The sequence below is a fragment of the Myotis daubentonii genome, chromosome 10 (assembly GCF_963259705.1).
Source record: "Myotis daubentonii chromosome 10, mMyoDau2.1, whole genome shotgun sequence".
Classification (NCBI taxonomy): Eukaryota; Metazoa; Chordata; class Mammalia; order Chiroptera; family Vespertilionidae; genus Myotis; species Myotis daubentonii.
This window is the reverse complement of record NC_081849.1, coordinates 20,661,780-20,687,053: the sequence shown is the minus strand read 5'-3', so window position 1 is coordinate 20,687,053 and position 25,274 is coordinate 20,661,780. Positions and strand designations below refer to the sequence as shown.

The window sequence follows — 25,274 nt, the reverse complement described above, 5'->3', positions numbered from 1 at the left end:
TTGTTATTATTATTTTTATTTCAGAGTGGAAGGGAGATGAAAGAGAGATAGAAACATCAATGATAAGAAAGATCATTGATCAGCTGCCTCCTGCATGCCCCACACTGGGGATGGAGCCCTCAACCTGATATGTGCCCTGACCAGGAATCAAACCGAATCTGATTCATGGGTTGATGCACAACCGCTGAGCCATACCAGCCGGGTCAGAGGGTGGGATTCTTGAAGAGACTTTGACATGTGTGCAGTTATTATTAAGACAAATGGGGTAAAGAACAAAATTATTGCAAGTGGGGATGACAAGAAATTGAGAAGCCATGGGACTGGGTCAATATAGATTTAGATAATGATAACAACACTACTGGAAGGGAGAAATAATTAGCCTGATATATCGCCAATCCTATCTAATAATAGACAGACATGGTAATTAACTGTACCTTTACTACGCCTCCCATTGGCTAATCAGCGCGATATGCAAATTAACCACCGACAAAGATGGCGGCTAATTTGCATACTGCAGGCAGGGTGGGACAGCATGAGCTGCCATCTCTGGCTGCAGGCCGGCCTCAGAAGCCCCAGAAGCCAGTAATCAGGGGGAGATGGGGGTCCCCTGCCCAGGCCTGACGCCTCTGCCAGAGACATCAGGCCTGGGCAAGGGGCCAATCTGGAGATCGGAGGGTGATGGAGGTCGACGCCTCTGGCTGAGGTGTCAGGCCTGGGCAAGGGCAGAGCCGGTGATGGGAGGGAAATGGGGGTCCCCTGCCCAGGCCTGACACCTCTGGAGGAGGCATCAGGCCTGGGCAAGGGGCTGATCTGGCGATTGGAGGGTGATGGGAGTCGACGCCTCTCGTCAAGGTGTCAGGCCTGGGAGAGGGTGGAGCTGGTGATCGGGGGGAGATGAGGGTCCCCCCTGCCCTGGCCTGAAGCCTGGGCCAGAGGCGTCAGGCCTGGGGCTGGGGGGGGGGGAGGGGGGGGCAAGCCGGCAATTGGTGTGAACTATAGAGGAAACACCTTTTCTGACCACTCTTTGGTTAAGCTCCCTGTATGCAACTGGTAATATTCTTAGTAACTTGGGTAATAAGAATCCAAAAAGGTGATCTAGGGTTTGTCACTACACTCCTGGCGAAAAAACAAAGGTCCGCTGCTGGAGAGCTAAGAAATGTCATATCCTGCCCTAGCCGGTTTGGCTCAGTGGATAATGCCTTGGCGTGCCGATGGCAGGGTCTGAGTTCAATTCTGACCAAGGGCATGTACCTAGGTTGCAGGCTCCTCCCTGGCCAGGGCCCAGGTCAGGGCTCATGCAGGAGGCAACCAATCAAGGTGTTCTTCTCACTTTGATGTTTCTCTCTGTCTTTCACTTTCTCTTCCACATTCTCTAAAAATCAATGGAAACATATCCTCAGGTGAGGATAAAAAAAAATAGTAAAGAAATTATTATTATATGACAGACACATCTTGAAAATGCCTAAAGAAAGTTGTCATTTTTTCATTGTGAAGGGACTGGAGTCCGTGTTGATGAAAAAACCTTGCTGGCTGCGGTGCCTGGCAGTGGTTGCAGCAGTGGGGTGATGGGGCTGGTGCCTTCCCCTGATCAGCCTGGTCACCTCCCACAAAGGTAGGCCAGACTGCGGCTTAGGCCCGCTCCCCAAGGGGAGCAGGGAGCAGGCCTAAGCCATCACTAGGACATCCCCTGAGGACTCCCAGTATGTGAGAGGGGGCAGGCTGGGCTGAGGGACAACCCCCCCCCCCCCCGCATGAATTTCGTGCACCGGGCCCCTAGTATTATATAAAAGATACAGTATCCTCTTTCTTGTTATTCAGCTTTTTAATTCTATTTGCAACAGTTGTCGCTCTTTGATTTTAGGCAAGTGATAAGGAAATACATTGAAATTTTATGGTCAACATCACATCTCCAAAATGTCCTATAGCACTTTATGGTCTTACTTTCCCCACCCTGACTAGGGCTTTTGAGTTCCTAACCGGATCATGGTTTCAGCCGGATGACCTAATCTAATGACCTCTCTGGCTTGGTTTGTTTCATTCCATCTTCTTGCCCCTGATCAACACTTCAGGAAAGCAAGATTTTTCTAAATCCCTTGTATTTGACAGAAAAGCTGGAGGCAGAAATACTTCAGGGAGGATATTGATACTGCATAATATTAACACCCAACAGTCCTGTGCTATTTCAGTACTTTCAAAACACTTTTTAAAAATACATTATTCATAATCAACCCTGTTACTTTATCAGGTCAGGAATAATTTTTCCTGTTTTACATATGAGAGAAAGAAACTCATAGAAATTAATTTATTGGTGCGGGATCACCACATTCAGGCATGCCAAAATCAAGCATTTAACTTTGGCTTTTGGACTCTCTGAATAGAAGTGCCTTTCAATTGCACCACATTGAGTCTCTAGACAGCCGTGGGCAAACTATGGCTCGCGGGACGGATCCAGCCCATTTGAAATGAATAAAACTAAAAAAACAAAAAGACCGCACCCTTTTATGTAATGATGTTTACTTTGAATTTATATTAGTTCACACAAACACTCCATCCATGCTTTTGTTCCAGCCCTCCGGTCCAGTTTAAGAACCCATTGTGGCCCTCGAGTCAAAAAGTTTGCCCACCCCTGCTCTAGAATATACTAGTATTAGTCAGCCTTTACTAGTGTATGCTGCTGTAATAAGCAGCAGTGGTTTAATTCTCCACTATAATATATGGCAGTGATTACAGTTGCTGTAGGTCAGCCGCCATCTGAAATATACCATTCTTTTGGCAGAGAGAAAAAGCAAGGGCCAATCACTGAATCCTGTAAAGCTTCTGCTTAGGCACGGTGTATAGAATACCTCTTCACAGCTCATTGTTTAAAACGTATCAATGATAGGGCCCTGGCCCCAGGTAGTTCAGTTGGTTGAAGCATCGTTCCAATACACCAAGGTTGCGGGCTCAATCTCCCATCGGGACACATACAGCAATCAACCAATGAATGATAAATAAGTAGAACAACAAATGATGTTTCTCTCTCTCTAAAATCAATAAATAAAAATTTTAAAATAAGTAAATAAGGATATCAGAGTTAAAGAAAAAGCGTGTCACATAATTAACCTTGACATGAATGGAATAGAGAAGAAAGGTATTCCCTAAAGAGTGAGTCTGAAAATTACAGGACCATGGGCAAAGATGTGTAAGTAATTGAGGGCAATAATATACAACAGAAATTCATGAAACAAAATAGACACCGGGGAAGGCTTTGCAGTAGAAACAAAGTATAAATATTCAAAGAAAATAAATAAACGATAGAACCTGGCAAAAGTTTGCTCTGTGGGAAAACTGCTCTCAATGGTAATTCTGTGGCTTAAATTTTTAAGAGTATTCAGAGATTGGTAATATTTGTTTCCAGTGTCAAAGACCTTGGTTAGATGCAATGTCAGATATGAACTAGCTGAGGGGAAAAGGTCAAAAGAGAAAGCAGTATATCAGTCACAATGCTAAGTTGCTGACTGTGGAATTTTAAACTATACATTGGCAGCCCAACTTTCTTTTGTAAGTGCTGTGTTATAGAGCCTCCTTTCTTATAGAATTCCTCCGGTACTGAAGTCTACACAAAGTGCCTGACATGATTTTTCTTGAAAGTTTAATAGAAAACTTAGCTTGGTTCTTTCTTTCCCTAACTAAAGACCAAGGTCACTGAACCTAGGAATAAATCGAATGGCTCGCGGTTATATTTGATAGACTAGACACTTTGTTAGAATGTGGTAATGACTTGAACAAGGTCAGTTGTTAGAATCCGTCTGAGAACATTATAGCTTCATTTTTGTGATTGCCATAGACATTATCCTTCACCCTTCCCAACCCTCGCAATTAGCCTGAGAGACTACAAATCCACCACCTATAGGAAAATAACTCAAAGTATGAGCTCTGAGTATACAATGTTATTTCTCACATCACAGCCTGAAGTGGTTTCTGGTGGACTGGCCCTCTCCTCCATAGAATCAGGAACCCCTGTTTCTTCCATCCTGTGGTTTGGACACCCTCCACTACCTCACTGTCATAAACACCCGTCAGCAGAAAGGCAAAGAGTTTGTGGAGAAATCACACACACTTCTTGGTTTCTTGCAATAAATTCTAGAAAACACTCTTATGCCACTTGTTATTTTTTTCGCTTGTATTGGTTGAAAACTAGTCAAATGGCTACACTAATTTTAGTCAGAGTTAGGCTCTCCCCAGAAACAAGTCCATAAGATGGAAAGAGGGGCACATGTTTTGAAACCTATGCACACCCATTTCCTCAGTTAAAAGTGTGTTTTCCACCCTGGCTGGCATGGCTCAATGGTTAGAGTGTTAGCCAGTGAACCCAGGGGTCACAGGTTCCATTCCAGTCAAAGACAATACCCAACCCACTTGAGACATGTGCAGGAGGCAACCGATTGATGTGGCTCTCTCTCTCTCTCTCTCTCTCTCTCTCTCTCTCTCTCTCTCTCTCCCCCTCTCCCTATCTCTATCTCTCTCTCTCCCTCCCTCCCTCCCTCCTATCTCCTCCTCCCTTCCACTCTCTCTAAAATCAATGGAAAAATATCCTCCAGTGAAGATTAACAACAACAACAAAAAGTATTTTGTTCTAATTTTCTCCTCGGTAAACTGCTTCATTTATGACTTGGCACCTAAAGTTGTTTGTTAGCAGTAATAAAAGAAAAAAAGTTTAGGACCATTTCTCCATAAGATTAAAGTAGAGAGTACTCAATGATAATGATATTTCTCTATGGCAATTAAATTTTTCACTTGGATGCAATTATTCTGAAGCATTGATAGTTTGAACATACTTAGAACTCAATGTATCAGATTTACCAATGGAATCATTTGTCTACATAATTTTCTACTTCTACTACTAGGAACACAGTTTTAATAATAGTATCCAGATGGTCCTCCAAATTTAGAATAATTTGTGTTCTAAAATCCTGTTTACTATTGATTTGTGGTCTTTGAGATATTATTTTACACATACAATAGTACATATGGCAATTGTCTTGATAGCATCCATAAAAGTCTATTTAACCCATCATCTAACTAAGATATAGGATTCTCGCAATAAAAATGTAATAAGTATTGTTGTTGTGATTTTGGTAATTCACATTAAAAACCTAGAAATAAAAAGTCATTTTCTGAATATAAAATATTTAATTAAACTGTTGATATATAATATATAAAGCAGTGATTATAACTACGCATACTTTATTTGATAGCAGCTGGATTTATTTTTTTATTACTTAGTAAAATGAAAGTTATACTATTTAATATTTGCTTTTTCACACTCGGAAAAGTCCACATTCTATCACAGTGAAGTATGGCCAAAGTTAGCCCCAATTTAAAATACTTGCAATAAGTCAGTTTTTTTTGCAAAAAGTCCCTGCACACATTTACATGAATTCTGGTATCTTATTAGGCTGCCTGGCGAGCCATTTCCACACAGAAATATGCAGTATAAGAAATGAGAGATAGCCATTCCTCTGGATATTAGCTACTTGTCACTCCTGAGCAATAATGCTTACATCACTGAAGCCTGCGGACGTAACTCCATATTTATTTTAGGTGTAAAATTCAACGACTTAAGGAAAAATACAAGATAATGTAAAATATATATTACTCAAAATCAGTATATTAAACCAAAGTCTTTTACAGAGTCTATTATAATAAGAAACTAAAAAGAGGATTCAAGATCCAAGCTATGGTCATGAATGTGAGTGCTTGAGGTGGAGTAAAGGACAAAGATCATTGGAAATGAGGAGGTTAAGGAAATGATGGGGGATAGAATAATCATGCACATGAATATAGAATTTATCAAAAATAACCACATTTTTGGGCTAGAGAGCCATACTGTGGGCCGGTGCTAGACAGCAAGGATGAGAGAGCGATCATTATTACAAAGGACTGAATCTTTCCATGAGGTACTTAGTGCCAATGCGAGATCAGTACACATGGCAGCAGATCACTGGTTTGACATTAGCAGCATGCCTTGGGTAGGCATGATGACTTGGGGAGGTCATCATATATGTGGGTAAAGTTTTAATTCTCCCGAATGCTTCCCTCATAGCTGGCATTCAGGCAGACTCATGTGTCTATATCAGACATGATAGGGGGCCTATATACAAAGTCCAAAACAATGTTAGCGCTGAGGTTTTTCCTCCACAGAAATCTGGCTACCTTGACCTTCATATGTAATTTTTTAGAATAAAATATCTAATACCCAAAGATATCCTTCTATAGCAGCGGTTCTCAACCTGTGGGTCGCGACCCCTTTGGCGGTCTAACGACCCTTTCACAGGAGTTGCCTAAGACCATCCTGCAGATCAGATATTTACATTACAATTCATAACAGTAGCAACATTACAGTTATGAAGTAGCAACGAAAATAATTTTATGGTTGGGTCACAACCTTAGGAACTGTAAGGGCCAGAAGGTTGAGAACCACTGTTCTATAGGTTGTCTCAGAAATGGTGATGTGAGGAGTCAGAATTGCCAGGATCTAGGCATGCATGTGACAAAAGTAGGTACAAATACAGCTGAGGGAGGAGAGTCATGATCCCGGAGTTATGGAACTCACCCTTTGAGACAGAGTTATATCATATCTCCCAACTCACCTTACTTTGGGGTTGACCTTAGTAAAGGGACCAGGGTTAACAGTCAGGCTCCCTGAGACAGTCCATGGATAAGGGGTGAATGGAGATCCTTCAGTGCAACTGAAATTAGTCTTTCCAGCACTTGGTATTTGTGGTCCTCAGTTTGCCTACCTACTGTGTTGTCAGTAGCCTCTTTCTGGTGGCTATGTGCTGACAATGTGTCTTCTGATTCAAGGGAACCCCTGTCCTCTTGATGGACAGTGGTTCCATCAGATACTTCTCTGATCTGGCCAGTGCAAACTCATTGTTAGTATCTTCATTTAAAACATTACTTTATTCAGCTCTTTAGGTTCATATTTCCAACTAGATGATTCCGGCAAGCTCAACAAGATATAGTTCTAAGAAAACCAGAGTGTCTTCAAGATCCACAGTGAGGATTTTTATGAGGAAGGTAGATGGTTGATAACAGCAGTTTTGAAGAGAACCCTCTGAATTCTCAATTAGATGTTAATTCAGGTGCTTTAACCGAGTCTTAAATTTTTAAGAAATGTAGCCAAACTCTATTAGAAAATGGATGATTTTCTGATTTGGTGAGGTTTCAAGTCATACTATTCCTATACTTTCACCTCTCAGTGTATCTACAGGAGCCACATGGTGCGTGGTAAGGATATGGACTTGCAAGTCAGACAGTCCTTAGTTAAAACCTCAGCTTTATCTTCATGAGCGTGTGACTTTGAAGATGTTATTTAAATTCTCCAAAATAGACCCATTTCTAAGATACAGGATTATTGTGAGGAAATATGTGCATAAAATATTTGGCATAGCACTGATATTTCATCCTCAATAACTGGTAAGAATTATGATTGTAATTATTGTACAATACCCAGTTACCTCTTTAATCAACATCAGAAAACTTTGAGATGCTATTAGTATGTTTAAGCACAAACCAACTGCAATCACAGTACTTTTAAAATGTTTTGAGTGATATTAACTCTATGTAATATATATCATATATAATTATATAGTTCACAAAGTTTGTTCTTATAGTAAGTATTTTCTCTCTCTGGCTTCGTTCAGAAAAAATTTAAACTTTTGTTATTCTCTTCATCTATATATTCCATTTATTATGTTTGGTACCCATTCAAATAGACACTATTTAAATCATCACAATTAAAATATCTCCATTACTCTTATTCTCAGTTCTGACCATGCTGTTGCAAAGTGATAAAGCGCTAAAAGGCAGCATTGAAGCAGGAGTCCACAGAAGGAAACATTAAGAAAATTATCTGTAAAAGAGAAACCAATGAACAGTTAGCAAGTAGAGGCCTCATATTCATTTGCATATGTCACAGTAGAAAAGGCAACATCATTGTTTGAGAAATTATTTTTCTTATGTTCCTATAAATAATACTTATGTAGACTAAATTTTATTTAATAATGCTCTACTTTAAAACATCTACTTCATAAAATGTCTACCAGGCTTTAATAAAAGAAATAAACTATTTATTAATGCAAATATTGAATATCGTGCATATTTCATTCTAAGCATGTATTATAAGTCCAATATGTATTCTTCCTTCTTTAGAGGATCTTGAATTTCCTTACCCTTCTCCTTTCCTATTCCCGGCAAAGCTGACGTTCTACTTGTTGGTTGATGCTTTATTACTCTCTGCCTCTGGTTCCCACCATTCCCGATAAGTCCCAGGTTAAGAATTCAAACCTCACTTGTGAACCTGCCCTGTTCTGCATCTCCCTTTGATTTGACCCTTTATTTTGCAAACATGTGCCCTGGGCAAAAGGTGACATGATGGGCGGCCCCAAACGGGTCAGAGCAAACCCACCTTCATCTCCAGTAATGGAAAGGCAATGCAAGGACTTGTGGATGGGTTAGCAACACTGATTTCTACCTGACAGGAGAAACACAACACTCATGATGCTGATTTTCCCCAGAATGAAATTAGACTGTGACTATTTGAATGTGCTGACTCTAGAGTTTCCCATAAGCATAAAGCATATTTACTTATGAATAAGTACTTTGTGCCTCTGTGTGTGTGTGTGTGTGTGTGTGTGCGCGCACGCACACACACGCACTCTCACACTCACTACTAAAACGGCTAAAATACTTGAGACTTATTTTGAGAGAGTGGAATTGTTAAATCTTTATTGTGTGAGGAATGGAGGAAGATGAATAGAGGAATATGATTAAGATTAATTAATGACTATAGGTATTATTGATTGATTGATATGTGTCAGGCACTGTGCCAATATATTACAAGCATTGTCTCTTTAAATCCTTTGAGCAAATCCATGGACGCTTATAAATAGTGTGAGTCCATTTCCCTCAGTTATACAGCTCTTGCATGGGGAAGCGATCCATGGCTGAGCCCAGAGCTCTTATATTACCAAAGTGGAGACCACTGACTTTTAATTTATATTGTCTTTTGCTAAGCTGAGAACAAAATGGCCCATTATTGACATATTTACAGTTTTAAAGAGCATCATATTTATCTATCAAAGAGTTTCTGTCTCCACCTAGATGTTGATTTGAGGTTTAATGGGGCCCTCAAATTTTCTAGTTTCTAGATTTAGAATCTGATTTATTGTCTTCCTCTTAAAACTACAAGGGTTATTTTCTTTAAGTACTAAATTCAAAAATAAGTACCTATACCACCTCAAAGAATATAGGAAATTTATATCATCCAGGCAGTATTATAGGTGTTAAGGTAATAGCAGTAAAACAGGTAAAAAATTCCCATACTCATGGAGTTTTTATTCTAGTTCAGGGAAATAGACAATACATAAATTAGTAAAATATATAGACTTTCATGATAAAAAATGTTAGATGCTAAGGAGTAAAATACAGCTGGGAATGCAACTTGAGGGATGGGGGTTACAATATTTAATGCTGTGCTTAGAAAGGGTCTCACTGAAAAAGAACAGTTCAGGAAAGACCTTAGGGAAGTGACAGAGTTAGCCTTTAATTAATATAAAGCTCCAAAGTAAAAGCATGTTTGGTATGTTCCAGGAGGCCAGTGTGAGGGCAAGAGTAAACCAGATCAGTTCAGAGGATCCTACGAGTCATTGTAGGGACATCATTGTAGGGAGTCATGGTAAAGCTTGAGAGTAGGGGTGACCCTTAAAAAGAATGATTATTCTGGTTGATATGTTAAGACCAATCAGATGATGAGACAGAGAACAATGGTGAAAGAAGAGAAATTAGTAGAACGTTATAGCAATAATCCAAATAAGGGATGATATTGGCAGGATTAATGTACCAGTAGGGGTGGTGGAAAATGACCTGTCTGAATAAATTTTGAAGGTAGAATCACCAGGATTTTTCATAGATCAAGATTGTAAGAAAGGAATTTTAAAGTCTTTTGTCTCAATAATCAGAAAGATGGAGTTAATAAGACATGACAGATCACTAGAAGAGCAGGTGTAGGAATGAAGATGGGATTCAGATGCTTGTTAGGCTTAGGTGTGTGCTAGACATCCAAGGGGAGCTACCAAGAAGGCGATGGAATTCCTGAGGGCAGCCTGGGATCTACGAGCAGGTAAATGGTTTCTAAGGCAGCGCTATCTACATCGCTTCTGGGGCCTAGTGAAATATAAAAATACAATCCTCTTTATTCAAAACATATTAAGAATTTCCTAACAGTGACAGTAGGTCACTATACTAAGTATGAGACTCTTCTCAGTGAAGGGACCACTGTACAGGTAGTACACACAGGAAACTGGTCCTAGTTTAAGGCCATAATTCCAAATGTGATGATTAAGAGAGTAATGTAGATGATAGATAGATAGATAGATAGATAGATAGATAGATAGATAGATAGATAGATGATAGATGATGGATGGACATTTAAAAACTAATGTCTGGAGGCTTCAATATAAAAATTTTAGAGATGAGAAGGATCCTTTAGAATTGATGAAAGGGAGAAACAATGGTAAAATATATGATTATGATATGGATTTGGTGATGGTTCATTAGAGCCCAGACTCAGCCAAACGAGTCGGGTTGCTGCATCTAAGGTTATGCCCAATTGGCAGGCATTTTATTAGAGTTTGAACTGTTGCATAGTGGATTGATTTGGGGCTTTTACCACCCATCAGGCAACTCCAGACTTTCTCTGTACACTTCTCTATCAATTTTTATAAAATCACTTCCAACAATTAGCGAGGTTTTGAAGTCCATTCACTGAAGCCCTGCTGAATAGCAGAGGAAAAATCATTTCTGGATGCAGGTGCCACTCTGGCCGACACACAGATGAGGGAATAGATAACAAAAGCAGCGAAAGTCAGCTTTAAGTACGAATGCTGCTTTCTAACTGGTTAAACTATGTGCAAAGCAGCCAAATGGAACCCGGCTTACTGTAGCAAAGAGGGAGGCTAAACCATCCAGGGCCAGGCAGAACTCGTCAAGACTAAATAATGAATTTGTTTCTTACTACATGGCACAAACCTGCCTTGGGTGTCAGGTGTAAGAATCGGTTACCTTAGTTAGTTACTAAAGCATTGGAAACCTAACAGCTTGAATATCAGAGTTATGGAATTCTGTGTGCAGGTGGCCGGTTGAAATAAAAGTCCGACCTTTCTCCTTTAGCAATATAATCTCCCTCTTCACTCTTCTTAGAGTCTCTAATAACCCAGGCCATGCCCTGCTTTCTGTAGACCCTGGATGTGCACAGATGACCCTTCGGAGAATGAAGAGGGAGCTATAAGAGGTCTCAGAAAAGATGGCATGTTTGTATGCTCCTTTGTGCCAGCTCCTCCCTGGCTAAACCCAAGATCGCTTCAATCTACTCAGTGCATCTGCCTGCTTCAGGATCAAAATTTCCATGGAGCTTGGAGGCAGAGAACGTGGCAGGCCATCAGTGTATGTAATAGAAAAGATACTCCGCGTCCTCCGGGTATTAATATTTTGGAGTGATGGGGCAGAAGGTGGGGCGTAAAAAAAAAAAAAAAAGATTGGAAGAAAGAAGGTTACAGTCACATATCCGATGCCATTGTCTGCATCTTTCAGTGGATTTATGTTGGTTACAGGGAGTTAATCTAGTTCCCTCCCACATTCCAGTGCGATATAATTTGATACAGAGAGCCAGTGTGTTATCCCAGGACTGTAGCACAGACCATGACTATAGCCTTGACATCAGCAAATAGAATTGACTTTGGGGCATGATTTTATTCTGCCTACTTGGAAGTAAGATCACAAAAGCCTTTTTCTTGACATCAGATAGTTAGATGATGGCTGTCAGCTATTCAGTAAACAGAACTGTCTGCTTTGGATACAAGCTCCTAAGCCCCTCTCTGGTCCTATATACCTGTTAGCATCCTTTCAGACTCAAAGCCGTAGGGCAAATACTTTTGTTGTGTTACTACTCTGTTGTGCCTTTGAGACATTTTATAAAGCTTGGCACTCCACCTTATAACCCTTCTATGAGAAAAGTATTGCTTCCCCCATTCCATAGGGATGAAATTAAAGGTCGGAGAGGAAAATAAAATCACACAGCTGTCCAGTGGCCAGGGAAGTTTTATTAGAGTTTGGATTGTCACCAGCGGGGTTGACATGGGGCTCTTACCACCCACACAGCAACTCCAAAGTGTCTCTGTAAACGTCTTTATCTCTAATATAAACAACCACCCTCCCCGCACCCCCCAAAACAACAAAAAACTATAAGTGGTGTCGTTTCTTTCTTATATGGCTCAAATAATTAAAATTTTTGGTAGGTATACAACAATCTATGAGTTTTTTTAAAAAATTAAGTGCTCGCCTTCAATCTTTTAATCTAATCTCTCCATTTCTTCATACATATGGGAGATAGAATCCTATAAGCCATGATATTTAACATTTAGTTCCCCTAGAATGAGAGGAGGTGGCATTTTTATTCTTTGCTTATTTTGTTGTTGTTGCTTTCATTGGGTTATGATATATATGACTTTTTCATTATATTAAGCATTCAAAAATGAAGTTCAAAAGCTCAATCTACTTTCGGTGCAAGGCCCTCTAACAAATGATAGGGCACTGTGAGATTTGGGAGTTCAGGGTATGATTTTGAATAGGTGCTTTTCCTGAATTAAATTCACATTACAATTTTTCAGAAGCTGTTTTAAAAGAGCATATCAGTAAGCTCAGCATTTTGGTGTAATTTGACAGTATCGTGTCTAATGGAGAGCTTGGAACACTGAGCACAGTACGGTTCAATCCTAATGTCTGTGTTTATTATGTCTTCCAATGAGTTGGTTTGCTGAAAAGAGAGACTGCAGTAATATATTTAATGTGGAATCTAGAATTCCAGAATTTTCTTCATGCCTAATATTTAGCAATATTAAATTTACCATATATTACCAACATGATTTTAAATCATTTCTGTGTTGAATAATGGAAGAAAATTATCCTTTATATTTAGGGCAGCAGAGAAAATTTACAAGATACCAAGGTGTTTATATATTACTTGAACTAGTAATTTACATTTTAGCAAGACCAACAGATTCAGACATAAAAATAATCCAGCTATTTGGTGTGGTGTTCCTGTTATTTCATGGCTGTTTGATGTCTGGAGATTGTTTTGCATGTTTGTTTTTAAGCTAAATTGACTTGCAGGGTCTTACTGGGACCAAGCTGATGGTTACCTATTTGAGCGGCTTTGGGACATTCACCAGTGTGGTTGATATTTGGCTATATCCTTTCCTTATCTTTATGTCCTTTACCTGCAGCCCTTTTGCTGCACAGCAGTGCTAGCTGGAGAATAGGTAGGAATTCAGAGAGGATTAATCAACCCAGGAGAAGTTTATGAGCATGCATATAAGTTGCTTAAAAGTAGGTGGCAAAACTCAGGGAGATTTACAAGGCTTAAAGCCACAGGTCCACAGTTTATCAGAACATTCTAAAAAAATTTTTAAGTGGGGCACTTGGTTTATTTCTGATGCAGTGACACTCAGTACAGTGGGCTGAGGGTGGGGGAGGAGGGCTAGTGGGAAGGCCTTGTCCTGCATGGACTAATGTCCAGGGCCTGGTGCGAGGCATACGTCTCCTAAAACCACTCTTGCATGGCCATTGAGTGAAGGTGGGGACCAGGGTCTCCTGAAGGTCATGCATGCCTCTTCCTTGAGTTGGTCCTGGCTGCTGCTGAGAATTCCTCACCCACCGGCAGACACTGCCTCCTGGGGCAGGTAAGCCAGATCAAGGTAGACAGGGGAGCCAGGGGAGGCCTCCAGCCCACCTGGCCGTTGCTGGCTGACTCGGATGGGTCCGGGGACTTTCTGGGCAGGGGTGCCAGATCTCTCTTGTTACTGGGATTGCTCTGAGAACTGAGTGGTAGACTGGCCCAGGTAGCCCCTTGGTCTTGGCAGTGATCAGTGGAGTGGGTTTGGGGTTGGCAGTGCTGGGGGTGGGGCGAGCCAGGGACTTGTGGGTACAGTCTAAGACAGAGGTGACACGCGAACTCATTGTTTTGGTTGATTTTTCTTTGTTAAATGGCATTTAAATATATAAAATAAATATCAAAAATATAAGTCTTTGTTTTACTATGGTTGCAAATATCAAAAAATTTATATATGTGACACGACACCAGAGTTAAGTTAGAGTTTTTCAAAATGCTGACACACCGAGCTCAAAAGGTTCACCATCACTGGTCTAGGCTCTCTGTCAGCTGGTCTGTTTGGGGGCAGCAGCTGGATGTCCACCATGCAGCTGGGGGACAAGGTGGGCAGTGGTTGGGGACCTTGAGTCAGGCAGCTCTCCATGTCCTCATCTGAGTCTGCAGTGCCAGGGGCAGCAGGCAGGGGGTCCAAGTCAGGCATTGTGGGCAGGAACTCGCTGATGGACGTGCTGCTGTCACTAGAGCTGCCAGGGCATGTGGGGACCGTCACCATAGGCACAGCCTCGCAGTGCTCAAACTCACAGGAAGACAGTAGGCACATGTCCACATTATGGGGGAGGCCAAGCACCCACTCGGGGGATGGGGGTGGGGCTGGAAGTGGTTGGCTCAACCCTGCCTCACTCATGGTGACGGGGCGGTGGTACCACCTGTTCGAAGGAGATGGACAGGGACTTGTCCATTCTGTGGAGCTCAGGAGCTCACTCAGGCAGGGAAGGCGTGGTCTCCATGGGGGAAGGCCTTAGTTCTTTCAAATTGAATGCGGGTTTCATTTATTGGCAGTTAGTATGAGGTCATGCCATGTAGTAATTTGTGGCTTTGCTGACAGATGCTTTGGGATCATGTCTCTATTAGGCAGGTATGCATGAGCTCAACTGAGGCTACGCATTGTACTACTGACTTGAAATGTCATCGGCCATGTGTTGTAGCCATTACTGGTGTTCGTTTGACAGAGTGGAATATTATGGGAAGGATTTTCTGTACACTTGTGTAAATCAAATCGAGTATAAATCATATCTTCTTGAAGATATTCACATACCAAAAAATGAGAAGCTTCTGAGTTATTACTTGTCTAGAGTCTTGGATAGTTTCTTCAATGTATATAAGAAAAAATATAAATTACTGGCTCTAACAGTTTATATTCTAGTTGTACATTTCATATAATTTACTGCAAAGTTCATATAAATGATTATAATCACATCGATACACATTAGTGAAGTACTCCATTGTTTTCATTTTTCATTGTATTAGGCATTAAGAGTAAAATTTAAAAAAAAAACATCATCATTACAATAAGATTTATCATTGATGACTTCCTGGAGGAAGAGAACTTTGAAACAAATCATATTTTCTATCACCTGTTGGAGGGTCTTCACATGCTCACGATGTGGTCTTGTGCAAAAAGACAGCCTTAATGGTAGATAAATTAAACAGCAAACTCAGTAACCTGGTGGTAGGATTTCACAAACAGGGACAGTCTCCATTCTAGTGTCTGAAGTTCTCCTCATGGTTTGGGTCTGTTATGAGAAACTGTTTCCCCTAGGACAAGGCAATCCTGAGGCTGGTTCAGGTATTTACCCTTGAGGTTGAATGTTTTATTTATTTATTTCAAAATATTAATACAGTGTATTTAGTTATTTTCCCCCATCACCTTTTATCCCCTCTATGCCTTCTTCCACCTCCACCCATCTTTACCACCCAAAGTTGATGTCTTTAGATCCTTTATTTAAAAGGACATGATTAGTTTGGGTCCTGGGCTTGCCAGATATAATTTGACGACTTTACATTTTCAGAGGTATTATTGGAGTGAACAGATATTAATGAGGATCCTAGATATGTTGTCTGTTTGTTTTAACAATTGGAATTCCTAAACAATACAACTTTACCCACATGTGCCGATGGGATAAAGAAATGCTTGACTCTAATTAAGGGCAATTTCCATAAGTCCCTTCTCATTCAAGTTTCGCAGAAAAGCTGGAATAATTTCAGAAAACGATGATGTTATTTGCTTTATCTTCGATCAGGTTTACCAACATTAATCTTTTTTTTCCTCCCTTCAGATGTACATCCAAACAACAACACTTACTGTCTCCATGAGCTTAAGTGCTTCGGTGTCTCTGGGCATGCTCTATATGCCCAAGGTTTATATTATAATTTTCCATCCAGAGCAGAACGTTCAAAAACGCAAAAGGAGCTTCAAGGCTGTGGTGACGGCGGCCACCATGCAAAGCAAACTGATCCAAAAAGGAAATGGTAGACCCAATGGCGAGGTGAAAAATGAACTCTGTGAGAGTCTTGAAACCAACAGTAAGTCATCCGTAGACTTTCCGATGGTCAAGAGCGGGAGCACTTCCTAATAGATGTACGTTGAACATTCTTCTACTAGTCTTGGGGGCTGTGCCACATGGCTCCAGGGGTATGACAGTACTTGCACACCATGAGACCATCATGGCTGTGAGACCCATTTGGTTCTAACCAAATGGCTTCAAGGTTTCTGGCTCTTCTGAAGAGCATACACGTGCACACATGGTCTCTTTTCAGCGGGTGACACTCAGGTCTCTTTTTGGAGGCATTACTGATCTTGGGACTATCTTCTAAATATAAAAATTATCTTTTAGCCCTAACCAGTTTGGCTCAGTGGATAGAGCGTTGGCCTGCGGACTGAAAGGTCCCAGGTTCGATTCCGGTCAAGGGCATGTACCTGGGTTGTGGGCACATCCCCAGTAGGAGGTGTGCAGGAGGCAGCTGATCAGTGTTTTTAACTATCTATCCCTCTCCCTTCCTCTCTGTAAAAATCAATAATATATATATATATTTTTAATTATCTTAATAATTAGGAACAAATCTTTAATCTTTGTTAGTTCATTATGGGTTGCTCTTTATAGAATTAATAGCTGCCTAATATTTATGGGACATACTATCAAAGATCTCACACAAACAAGTGTCATTTGGATATTTGGGGAAATATGAAAGCTGGTTAACAGACATGTGAGGTTAAATGATAGTTAATACTTGTTTCCCCCAAGTGGTCCCCTTCTTTGGCTTCCTTTGACTTTCCTCCTTGAATAAATTAAGATAATTAGAGCTCTCGCCTGAAAGCCTCATGACCCTGAAAATAGAATCTTTTCTACAACCACCACTGAGGTTTTCCCTTCCTCATCTACCTTCCACAGTCCAGCCCTAAAGAAGCACACGATAGTAATACACTTGTACCAAGGTAATCCAGGAGAGTTTAACTGATCTATGCAGTTCTTCTTGGTATCTATGGAAGAGTAGCAAATAGATTGAAGATTTGTATTATAAAAATACCAGAAAGCTGAGTATAGTTAAAACTAACAAACAAAAGTAACCAACATCACAGTACTAGTTCTGTGGATAGATAAAAAATAAATAAAAGCTAAGGCATTTGAATTAGAGTGGCTTCCTGTCTTTTGGGAAACAACATGTATATTTAATAATTCAGGCTAAAATCCTGTGCAAAATTACCGTCTTCCTCTCCGACTCCTCCAGCAGGCTGTCTCCCCTATTCTCTGTACTTCTGACATGAAATTCAGGGAAGATTAAGAGTTGATTTTTTTAAAATATATTTTTATTTGATTTTTTACAGGAGGAAGGGAGAGGGATAGAGAGTTAGAAACATCAATGAGAGAGAAACATCGATGAGCTGCCTCCTGTACAACCACTACTGGGGATGTGCCTGCAACCAAGGTACATGCCCTGACTGGAATCGAACCTGGGACCCTTCAGTCCGCAGGCCGATGCTCTATCCACTGAGCCAAACCGGTTAGGGCTTAAGATTGATTTTATCTGACTTAATTATTATAACAACTTCTAGTCTTGACTAGATTTATAAACATCAATATTTCCAGATAAAGATTGTATACTCTAAATGCCCCATATGCAGAAATATCCTTAGAAGATAAGTATTGATTAATTAAACTTATTGGCTTCAATTACTATCAGACTTCTTGGAATTATTAGCCACATCTAGTGAAGATTACCTCCACTAATACCAAATGTAGTCACTTGTAGAGAAATAAACTTTTTAATAAATCTACAGACACTCACCACATATTCACCTTTCTGCAAATATGCAACCTTGAGAAACTGCAAGAAAAGACATGACAAGGATGGGTTATGATAAAACATTATTACAATCATCACTGATTATAGGTAAGCAATTTACTAATAATGGGCCTATTTGGTCTCTTAGCCAAAGATGTCCTATAGCTACTCTCAACGCAATCAGAGTATAATATTTGTGATTTGAGGGCAGAATTTTATCTGTGTTTTCTGCCTTGAAAGCATCAGGGCAGGAAGTTAAAACCTATCATAGAATGCCAGAAAACTGCTGTTAGCCAATGATACATTTTGAACACTGACACTTCTCACTACAATCTATAATTGGGCTTGTTTTTTAGTCTTAATCCAGAAAGCTTTATATGATATGGTTGCAAATAGGAACAACCAAAGATACAGTGAAATAAAAGCCAGTGATCTCAGACTCATCTCTGGACGCTAGTGAGAAAAAAACAAACATTAGCTTTCCCCAACCTTTCAAAAAGGAAGTGGGTTTCTTGAAGAGGAAAATTCTGAGTATTGCTAAAGACTAATCCCATAGTATAGACATAAGTCTCATACATTTTCTTTTCCTTCCATTTTTTTCTGTTGATGATGAAATTATCAACAGAAATTATATAACATGTGTGCAGTTCCCTGTTTTCTCTGAAATAAGAAAGAACGCAATTGTGGGATGTGTATAGAAGGTAAGCCTATAATATTCTTGAGGAGTTGATACTCAGGTTTAGAATATAAAGAAAGTTTAAAGGGTGAATCAAGATCAAGTCAATTACTACCTAAATGAAGGTTAAATTATACTTTGGAGATTTGAGTGTATCCATCTTTTTTTTTTTATAGGAAAAGATGGAAATTTATTGAGAAACAAGCACAGACTCCCACGTGGGGAGGGGGAGAGAGTCCCCCCCCTCCAATTTTTTAAATATATTTTATTGATTTTTTACAGAGAGGAAGGGAGAGGGATAGAGAGTTAGAAACATCAATCAGCTGCCTCCTGCACACCTCCTACTGGGGATGTGCCCACAATCAAGGTCTCAAACCTGAGACCTTTCAGTCTGCAGTCCTCAGGCCGATACTCCATCCACTGAGCCAAACAGATTAGGGCAGAGTGTATCCATCTTTTATAGGAGTAGTGGGTTTGAATAAGTTGTGCCCAAAGTTTGCACATTCACACATCCTTGCACAGTCCCACTCCAGGTAACCTTTGTTCACTTACATGACTAATATTGTGAACCCCTGTGTCCCTGTTATCTTTACTATATGTACCAGTAGTTTTAATGGGGTCAAAAGTCTTCTAAAATCACAAACCCTCTAAAAGTCTCAATAACATGAATACGTAAATGCAATATGTCTTCTAAAAGTATGTCTTATGTCTTTAGAAGTGTAATTAAGTACTGGAAAGGCCTTTGCCATTTAACTAGTACCATCCCTCTTCAGACTGAAACACCTCCTCTTGAAATGGGTGGAGTCTATTCTCAATAAATCCAGGGCTGATTAATGCACTGATACAGCATCCGTATTGCTGCATTCTCATACTTTCTGCTACCAGACTTTTGATAAATCACCACAGTGAAGTGACAGTGACATTCATGACAGTGTTTTGTAAACTATAAATCACCATCTAAAGGTAAACATATCATTATTGCCATGAAAATATAGATTGGTGTGTGGTTAATAAAAAAGAGAAGACATAAAATTCAAAAACTGTTGTTTGAGCAACCCTCTTTCTTTTTATAAACATGTTGAGGATTTTGATGATTATGACTATGGTTCTATTCTTGGGATTTTTTTTCTGACAAATTAGCTGTGGATTTATGATATGCATGCAATCTTGTTTTTTCCTTCGTGGCCATGGAGCAGCTCTACCAGTCCATTATCTGTAGAAACGTCATCTTAATGATGACTTGTTAATGCCAGGAATTCTGGTCACATATTTAAGGTTTTAAAGCTTCACTATGCAGAAAAAATATAAGTAATGTGAGGCTGGAAAGGAGACCATCAGGTCCGTGTTACTAAATTTGCAGAATCCTACATGCCAAACAAAAGGGGTCCTGTTGTTTCCTAAAAGCTTGGGAAGGGAGTTAGAAACAAAGTTGATATATATGAATTTTATCAACTGTATCCAACTAACGAAGACTGTCACATGATATTCCTTAAGCTATGTTCATGCATAATTCATGAAAACAGCGACTGCTAAAGGTAGATCTGCTTTCTCTAGCTTATGAGCGCAGTGTGGTGTGCACAGGAAATTCATTATTGCTGTACTCTACAACTATTTTTTTTCACATAAGCATATTCATTACCTCTGTAAAAATTCTCTCTATTAACTCATCTGTACATCTTTGATCAATTTCACTTTGTAATACTTCTGGGATAAAGTTCCTTGCCATTTGAAAGCTTTGTGCTTATCACTGATTTCATGTTGACTAAGTCATTGGTTGTCAGAGCCCTGGACTCCCTTTTCTAAACATTAGAAAATTTAAGATTGCTTTCCCTTTGCAAATTATAGTCTCAATTCTCAATAGAATTCTATCTATCATCTTTTCCCCTGGAGATCACTTCTAGGAGTTCAAAAAATGGTGTATGGATCTTTAGCTATGGGCTTTAAGTTGGAATGATCCTTAAAGATGGTCTAATCTAAATCATTTTATGTTGAATTAAACATCTAAATATCATCTTCCCCAAGACCTTTCTGGGAATTGTTCTTATATTTCAACCATAATTTTTCTTTCTAGCTACCCATGAATTTGATATTCTATATATTTTTTTAGTTACTGCTGAATATATTGAGTAAGGCATGCAATTGAACAACCTTTTTAAGGGTTATTTTCTAACTCTTATGACAATTTTTCTTTATCTTGCCTACAAAGTTTTATGAAAGGCCTTCAAAAACATAGTTGAAGATTTTATTTTCTTTTAAGAAATTTAGAGGCATCTGAAAGCATTATATAAATTAGAAATTAAAATAATAAAGCAAACAAGCATAAAAATTATTATGTTTCACTTGGAAAGATAAGTAGAATAGGATTCTGTATTCAGTCCTTAAGACACCAGCTGGTCCTCCACAAACCTATTTCTGCTTCCATACTCACAAATCTGCTTCCATACTCACAAAAAACACACACAGTTTTTAATGTTTTTGACCAGTGATGAAACTGAGGACCAGTGAACTTTTTTTACTTATTGTGCAAGAAACAATATAATTTAAAACCACGTCTAAAATCTACTTCCTTTCCACTGTGCCACAAAAATCACCTGGAACAATATAGATAAGATAAGCAGATATGTCACCTATTTTTGGCACGAAGCTCATAATATTCAATGATATTAAACATAGCAAAAATATTAGCACTTCTTTGGGCTATCTATGCTAATCTTAGTGATGATGAACTTGGCATGATCTCAGGCTCTAGGAAGAGTTTATCTGGTCAATCACCAGAGTGATGTCCACTAAAATGGAATGAGCCCGATTGCCAATTATTTAAGAGGAAGAGCTTTACAACTTCCTTATTCAATGTTCAAAAACTAAATCATTCATTTTTTTTACTTTAAATATATTTTTTTATTTTTTATTCAGTTGGCATATCATATAATATTAGTGTCAGGTGTACTGCCCAGTGATTAGACATTACATAACTTACTAAGTGCTTATCCTAATAAATCTAATACCCATCTGACACCATATAGTTATTATAATACTAGAGGCCTATTGCATGAAATTCGTGCAAGAGTAGGCCATCCTTTCCCTGGCTGCTGGCACCAGCTTCACTCTGGCACCTGGGACCTGAGCTTCCCTCGCAGCCCTGGCTTCGTCCAGAAGGTCATTTGAAAGGACGTCTGGTCTAATTAGCATGTGGTGTTTTTATTATTATAGATTATTGACTATCCTCTCTATGCTGGGCTTTACATCCCTGTGACTATTCTGTAACTACCAATTTGCATTTCTTAATCCCTTCACTTTTTTCTCCCATCCACTCAACCCCTTTCCATTTGGCAACTATCAAAATGTTCTCTGTATCTATGAGTCTGTTTCTTTCCTGCTTGTTTGTTTATTTTGTTCTTTAGATTCCATATGTGAGTTAAATCATATGGCACTGTCTTCTTCTAAGTTATTTTACTCAGCACAATACCCTCGCGATCCACCCATGTTATTACAGATGCCAAGATTACATTCTTTTTTAGGGCTGTGTCATATATATATATTCATGTATCACCTCTTATTTATCTATTCATCTACTGATGGACACTTAGATCACTTCTCTATCTTTGCTATTGTAAATAATGCTGCAATGAGCATATAGATGTATACGTCTTTCAATTTTGAATACATACCCACAAGTGGAATTGTTGGGCCTTTCTTTGTCTATTACATAGCATTTGTTTTAAAGTCCATTTTGTCAGCTTTTGTTTTTTCATTTCCATTTTCAAGAAATATCTTTTCTAACCCTTTACTTTCAATATGTGTGTATCTTTTGATCTGAAGTGAGTCTCTTGTAGACAGCATATGTAAGGAAGAGTCTTGTTTTGTTATCCATTTAGCCTCCATATAACACTAAATTATTCTTTAAAAATCTGTTTCATCCTGAATTGGATCTATGTAGTGAAACACATACACATTTTGCATTCTTTCCATATATTTCTTCTTCAGATTATTCATTCCAGAATTCCATAGAAAAATAGGACATCACAATTGAATTTTAGAACAGAGATTTATTTATTCCATCACATCTTTCAAAAACCCAAAGGAATTCTTTGGATTTAGATTCTCTGGAAATGTAAGCATGAGTACAAATTGGACTTAGAATATTTTCTTATTCATATATTTGTAAAAGTCTTGCAATAATGAGTTTTACTTTATAGTAAGTTGGTACTAATATAATTAAATATTAATTTCCTTCTTTGAGTCTATTTATTTTTTAAACATCTCCATTTGTATCCATTGGAGGAAAGCAGATCATAAATATGTATTGGCAATACACATATTTACTTCAATACTTATAAATATTCTATGTACTTGATATTTTACTATGTTTCTTTTTAGAGTCTAAAAGCATTATTTTAAAATGGAAGATATATTCATTTTCAGAGTACAACTAATTATAATTAGTAACCCTTTTTGGTCATCAAAGCAGACTCAAAAAATTTCACTGAGACTGTAATGTTTTTTTTCATATTACAGGATAGATAATTTATCTGTTATTTCATTTTTCATATTGCAAATCTTTATTAATCAAAATACACATACAAATTAAGTTTTACCCAAGTTTATTAAAGAGCAGAACTGTTACATTTTTAATTTTCTGCTAAATACCTATACCATAAGTGAGGCTAGTTGTTTTAGAGATTAAAATTGCTGCAGCATTTTTATTCCTATAATCATTGATTTCCTCCTACATGGTTTAAAAATAATAAGTCACATAGTACAAATTGAATATTCCAACAATAGTCATTATGGAGTTTGAATTTTAAAAACATTTTATAATAATAATTTATTATTATATACTATTAATTTGTCTTAATTTATCTTAACAGCTTCCTCTACCAAGACAACATATATCAGCTACAGCGATCATTCAATCTGAAACAGGGAAATGACACAATATGAAGAAATCTGGTATGTGATCTCAAACAACGAACATGACACCACCAAGACTCACTCCTGGAGATCTCTTTGGACTACAGTCAATCAAATCAATAGTCAATCTTGTGAGGAACAAAAAGTAGCCATGAGCCCAAAATATCAACAACAGAGAGTGAAGAAACCCATTTTAGACAATCCAACCAATGAAGTCTCAAGCTAAAGTATTGCTTACTCATGAGCAGTTAAAAATAAATCACAAACGGAAAACTAATGTTAGCTTGTGAAAAAAAAAATGCTGTTGAAATAAACCATGTCTGATGTTACTCTGTAAGTATTTTTCTGTGATTGTGAGAACTCCTGTTCCTGTGCCACATTGTTCACTTGTATAAGACAATGAATCCGTTTCTTGTAATGGCTGATGGATTGAAGCCCTGGGCTGTGCTAAAAATAAATGCAATGGTTGACGCATGCAATTTTTTATACAAATAATTTATTTCTAATAATAAAGGAATGTTTTGCAAATGTTGAGAGTTGTTTCGTTGCAGTTTTAAAGCCAGGGAAAACTCCAGTTGGCACTTCGGCTGTCACCTACCTAAGCCCAAGGAAATATGGTTTTTTGTGAAGAATGTGTTTTTGTTCACTCATGTGTATATGAGGAAGACTGCCTTTTATTCCTACACGAAAGAGAATTATTTGTGGAAGATTTTGTGGATATATCAAGATTTATGTGGTCATTTTTCATAATAATTGTTTCTTTTATGAAGAATCAAGCAATAGCTTGAGGGGAATTGCTTCAGGTTTCAAAATTAACAAATGATGAAATGTGTTATGAAAATCACCATTTTAAAGTAGATCACAGTGTCACTGAAATTTTCTGTTTTCTAAGTCAGAACTTTTGCTTCATGAAGTATTCCAAGGTATGTATTATTAATCTTTTCTCACCTGGGCCCAGTACCCACTGAAATCGGTGAAGTAATGGGCCTTACCCAGTACATTCCTCAAAGCACAGAATTAGCATATTTAATCTCTTGGCATCACTACAGAAACCATAGTTCAGATAATATGTCAGTGCTTTCTTATTTTCCAAATGAAAACATTCATTGGTTCATAGAGCAGTGTCATTAAAGAGAGAGAGAGAGTACTGGGAGCGTGTGTCATGCTAATAAACCATGCTAGGATGGATAAAGGAGCCTGTTAAAGGCTTTCAAATCTGTTCCCATTTTCATAGAGGGCTCCTCTATTCTACACAATCCCAGAAATCCATCAAGTCAATGGGTCTCTACAATCATTTTGTTAGTAAATGTTCTCTCCACTGAGTTAGGTTGGATGGCTCATTGCTCTCCTTATAGATATAAAGAGCTGTAAGTGCTCTGTAGCTTCAACCCAGATATCGACATTCACTTTATTTAATAGAGAGTTGAAGTAGCACAGTACAGACTCCTTCACAATACAGTAACACTTCCTAGATGCCTACACAGACAGAAATCAGCAGACAAGGCTTTGGGGCCTTTTGTTGAATTTCTTCTAACGGTATTTGTTGTTTGTAGATAATATTTAAATCAAGGAATAAGGGCATTATTTTAAAATTTTCAGTAATCCAAATTACTGGTTAATAAACCCTATAATCAG

At 38.6% G+C, this 25,274-nt stretch overlaps 1 protein-coding gene across 1 annotated transcript in view; it reads left to right on the top strand.

Annotated features, from left to right (window-relative positions):
* GRM8 (glutamate metabotropic receptor 8) overlaps positions 1 to 24,125 on the top strand; it is a 751,450-nt gene extending 727,325 nt beyond the window's left edge. Inside the window, exons 10-11 of the mRNA XM_059711703.1 lie at positions 16,048 to 16,294; positions 23,597 to 24,125. Of these exons, the coding sequence (XP_059567686.1) occupies positions 16,048 to 16,294; positions 23,597 to 23,646 (297 nt within the window). The 3' untranslated portion in view covers positions 23,647 to 24,125. The remainder of the gene's footprint in view (positions 1 to 16,047; positions 16,295 to 23,596) is intronic.
* Positions 24,126 to 25,274: the final 1,149 nt, after the last annotated feature.